The sequence below is a fragment of the Octopus bimaculoides genome, chromosome 14 (assembly GCF_001194135.2).
Source record: "Octopus bimaculoides isolate UCB-OBI-ISO-001 chromosome 14, ASM119413v2, whole genome shotgun sequence".
Classification (NCBI taxonomy): domain Eukaryota; kingdom Metazoa; phylum Mollusca; class Cephalopoda; order Octopoda; family Octopodidae; genus Octopus; species Octopus bimaculoides.
Window position 1 is genome coordinate 16,587,416 of NC_068994.1, and position 5,166 is coordinate 16,592,581.

General features: G+C 35.5%; 1 protein-coding gene across 1 annotated transcript in view; it reads left to right on the forward strand.

Annotated features, from left to right (window-relative positions):
* The window catches only part of LOC106881668 (protein PIF), a 49,564-nt gene that overhangs the window by 41,410 nt on the left and 2,988 nt on the right, over positions 1-5,166 (forward strand). Inside the window, exons 6-8 of the mRNA XM_014932134.2 lie at positions 1,085-1,470; positions 2,419-2,512; positions 3,736-3,815. Of these exons, the coding sequence (XP_014787620.1) occupies positions 1,085-1,470; positions 2,419-2,512; positions 3,736-3,815 (560 nt within the window). The remainder of the gene's footprint in view (positions 1-1,084; positions 1,471-2,418; positions 2,513-3,735; positions 3,816-5,166) is intronic.

Below are 5,166 nucleotides of genomic sequence, written 5' to 3' on the forward strand. Positions count from 1 at the left end.
TTTCGTGCGGGTGACACGTAAAAGCACCCACTACACTCTCTGAGTGGTTGGCGTTAGGAAGGGCATCCAGCTGTAGAAACTCTGCCAAATGAGACTGGAGCCTGGTGTTGCCATCCGGTTTCACCAGTCCTCAGTCAAATCGTCCAACCCATGCTAGCATGGAAAGCGGACGTTAAACGATGATGATGATGATGATGATGATGATTACAAAATAGGGTCATAATACCCAAATAGTGTAACAGGTTTTAATAAAGTTGTGTTAAGTTACCTCCCTTGGAAAAAATTTCATTAGCGCAAAATTATTTATTTCAAATTTTGGCACAAAGCCAGAAATTTCGGGGAAAGGGCTAAATCGATAGTATTGACCTTAGTGTTCAACTAGTACCTATCTTATCGAACCTGAAAGGATGAAAGATAAAGTCGATCTCGGCGGATTTTGAACTCAGAACACAAAAACAGACGAAACACTGCAAAATGTTTTTGATTTTAGCAAAATTGAGAAATATTTAATGCTCGTCTCGTTTCTCTTCAAAAACCAATTTTATTAAATTTCACTTATGAGAACAGAGCCTGTAAAATGTAAAGATAGTCACATATAGATCGCCCAAATTATCCTTTAATTTCACGTCCTAATTTTCTGTTATTTTTGTTTCCCTAGGCAAGTTTCTTACAATCTCTTACATAATACCTCCTCCAGCTTGAAGGAAATTGCATGCACGATCGTCTTAAAGCATTGACATACTGGTCAGTTTCCCAGGGTCTGCACAGGTCCAGGAGCCTAATTCTAATTTACGTATTCTGTGGCTTACTATCTATAAATAAATACTACAGCGCCCAATGCATTGATTTGCCCAAGGGCTGCACTGGTCTAGGAGACTACTTTTAATCTATGTATACTGTGGCTTATTGTCAATAAATAAATACTTACCAAGCCACTATTCAATAAGTTTCCATTGTATGTAATATAAATATCCATGTTTATTTTGAAAGAAGAACTTTTTAATCACTCTTCTTCCTTTTTTTCTTTTTTGTTTGTATATTTTATTCAGAATAATTGTTGAAGAATTAACTTCTTCTCTTGCAGACATTATTAAAAGATGTGAACCCTTTATTCACCTTCCTTTTGACAAAGATTGGAAGGATTACTCTAAATATCCTAAGGGAACTGGAGCCAGATCAGTCACTATTCTCCCTGTAGAGGGAGCCTCAGGTTCTGCTGCTGCTTTTTTTAATGACTCATCTGTTACTGTTTGGGCATTGAACAATATGTTTTTTGGCTCCAACTTCACTCTTTCCTTTCGATTCCGACCAGCTGAGACGACAAATGGCCGATTTGCTCTCGTCGATAACAGCGACTGTGATAAAAGTGCGACATTTGGTGTTGCCTATGAAAGGACTGAAATATCCAGAACTATCTATGGTGGCTTTATTTTGAATGATGAGTCAGTGGTGAGACTGCAAGCTGATTTGGTAAGAATATTCTCGACCTGCTATAAATGTTTTCTTTGACTTTTATTGCTATTTATTTGATAAAAATATTTAACCCTTTAGCATTCAGATTACTCTGTCAAATGTAATCCATATTCATTCAGATTGCTTTGAATTAATTATGCATTATCTTGTAGCTTTGAGATTTCACTGATGTGATTGTATATTTTTAACATGACATCGTTAGGTAGGCATGACAGACCAGATACGGCCAGTTTGAAGATAAAACAGGGAGGAAATTTTTGGCTAGATATGGCTGGTTTAAATGCTAATGTATTAAATATGTACAGAATGAGCAGAGTGGTAGAGAAAATGCTTTATAATATTAATTATTCTCAGAGCTGCAACCCTATTTAATTCCCTTCATACTTATGCATTTTCCTATGGATGATGTCTGGCTAGAATAGTTCAAACTGACCCTTTTGATAATATAAGACACTTACCCAGTGTCATGCAGTGGGCTTGAACCCAAAACCATGTGGTTGTGAAACAAACTTCTTGCCAGACAGCCACACCTGCACACAAGCATACACATGCCATGCTTGAGAAGAAGATCCATCAAGCCATGTAAAATCACAGTCATGGTGTCACAGATACTGGTGTCATGCAAATGGCACGTAAAAGCAGCCATTACACTTTTGGAGTGGTTGACATAGGGAATGGCATCCAGCTGTAGAAGCCATGCCAAATCAGACTGGGGTCTGGTGCAGCCCCTTCCAGCTTGCCAGCCCTGCTCAAACTATCCAACTCATGCCAGCATGGACAAAAGATGTTAAATGATGATGATGATGATGACGATAATATATATATATATATATAGAACGAAAGAGAGAAATGAAGAAGAGAAACTAGAAGGTGAAAAGAAGACATATATAATGCAAATAAAATTGTTAAAAGTCAATTTATTGATGTTTCTTATTGATGCCCCAGAAACCTGATCAATGGCATAGCGTGACTCTTTTGAAAACTGGCTATCGTGTGGAACTGTGGGTTGATGGCCTGAAAACTTCCAAATTAGGAAACGGTAAGTACTAATTATATTTTATATATATACATTAAAGTAATTATGACAGTGCAGATGAGGAGCTAATTGTGTATCAGAAAATAAATAGGTAATTCTTATCATTGTCTGTATATTGTATCCATGATCAAAGCGCTTAACTTTCAAGTGGCCTTGACCTCAAAGTTATAAATAAGTGCCACATAAGCTGATGTGGGAGCCTCTATGTGCTCACTCAACTTACTAGAAATAGATGCTAAATTCCCTTTATATCATAGCCCTAACGTCTTGACAAGGTGACAGATACATTGGGTCAGGTACTCCTAGATACAAAATGCCTTAGAGAAACATAAGATAGTCATGAGTGGAATGCCTTTAATTGCATTGAATGCTGCATCAAGTGTTAAAGTTGTATTTTCTAAGTGACACTGTCAAATGGGATGAGATATAAGTTCATTGATAAAAGCATCTCTAATCATTTCTTGTTGATAAATTACTCCAGTAATTGAAGGTACAATCCTTGGCAAGCAACTGCAAAGCTCTGAGATATTCATCAAGGCTTTCTCCTAGCTGTTGACGTCTAGTAGCCAAGCAGTGTCGAGCATATACCTCATTCTTTGGTGCATTATATAATTTCTCAAGATTTGCGATTGCCATATCATAATCAGTGCAATCAGAAATGAATTCGAATACTGTTAAGGATATCAAGTTTGTTAACAGCATTATGATTTGCACTTACCAAAGTAAGGAAGCTTGTGAAAGTTCTCTTCCAGTGTACCCATGCCTTGTCAGATCCTTAAGCACTTGGTATGGTGTCGAAGCATTCAGCGATGTAAAAGTTTATCCATAATATTTATGTCAAGAAGATTGAAATGAAAGAAATAAAACAAAGTTAATGATCAAAATATGTATTCTTTATTCCAACATAAGACCTTGGGAAAGGTTCTTCTTAAAATAAATATTAACAGGATTATCATGGAAAAGTAAAGTAAGTTAGAAACTGTTGAGTTGATACCATCATGTCAAGCACATCCTACTACATTATATATGCTTGTAGAGGCTTCCTTATAAAATAGTATAGAGGACACTCAGCAGAATCATATCAAACAGCATTGTTGCATAAGATAGATAGTTATGTATCATACTTCATTAACACATAGCACAATCCCTTGCATTTTTCTCATGTATGTTGACATGCTCTTTTTTAACCTGCTCTTTTTTGCTTTTTTATTCTTCTTTTAATGTAGCTGATATTAAGCGACTGGATTGTTCTTTAACTATTGGAAGAGGGACAAATCTGGATCCTTTTATTGGATTTATTGATGATGTAAGTTCCAATCAAATCAACTTACCTTTCCCATATAATCCACTTTTGAAATTTTTCTCAAAACAGAGTGAAAGGAATGAAAATGTGTTAAAGGAAGAGATAACAGAAGAGAGACAGCTATAGACAGTTACACAGTGGTTGTTGGTAAGGGGATTGAATAGAAAACTAGCATGAGTAATAGGGAAGCTAAGGGAGTAACTAAAGTGTGGGAGAGTAAGACATTTTCTCCCATAACTACCAAAATTAAATTTTGGATTTATAGAGGGTAAAAGTTGGGAACAAAAACAGGACAGTGGAGACAAACAAGGAAACCGAATAAAAACAAACATGGAGGGTTGTTAGACCAGAATGAGAGGAAAATAGTGAACTTTGGAAAAAATATTTTCTTTGAAAAAAGTAAAGAGGAGTAGATAGACAACCAACAGCTGATGAAGGGTCGTTCTCCGTGTTACTTGTCCTGTTTTCCATTTTTTTTTCTCTCATTGTTTGCGTATTTAACTCGTTTGTTTCGTACTCTATGTTGTTTACATAGTTGGCGATGTCCTGTACCAATATATGCATATATATATATATACATACATACATATATATATATATATATATATATATATATATATATATATATATATATATATATATATATATATATATATACATATATATTTTTTATAGTATTATTTAATTGAACGCCACGCATCCATTTCCACGTTAGTTTATCTTAACCTTTTTGATGTGACTCTACTCAATACTGTTTTCTCTCCCATCCTTCTCTAATTCCCTTTTTCTCCCCTTCACCATTTTCTATATGTCTATCTCCCTCTTTCTCCCCCTTTCTCTTTTTCTCTCTCTTGTTGCTCACAAGTGACCATCATCCATCTTTCTTCTTCCTGCACGACGTTCTAAGGACTGGACGTCTTCTATCCATCTCTCTCTTCTATTTCTATCTCTCTCTCTCTTCTATCTTTTCTCTTTTCAAAAAAATATTTCTCCCAGCATTCGCTATTTTCCTCTCATTCTGGTCTAACGGCCCTCCATGCTTGGTTTCATTCAGTTTCCTTGTATGTCTCCACTGTCCTGTTTTTGTTTCCAACTTTGACCCTCCATAGATCCTAAATTTTATTTTAGAATTTATGGGAGCTACTGTCTTTGAAGATTCATATTGTCATTGAATGCTTGAAATGAGGAGTAGATAGACAACTGACAACTGATGAAGGGTCGTTCTCCATGTTACTTGTCCTGTTTTCGATTTTTTTCTTTCATTGTTTGCGTATTTAACTTGTTTGTTTTTGTACTTCATGTTGTTTACATAGTTGGTGATTTCCTGTACCTATATATGTATATATATATATAT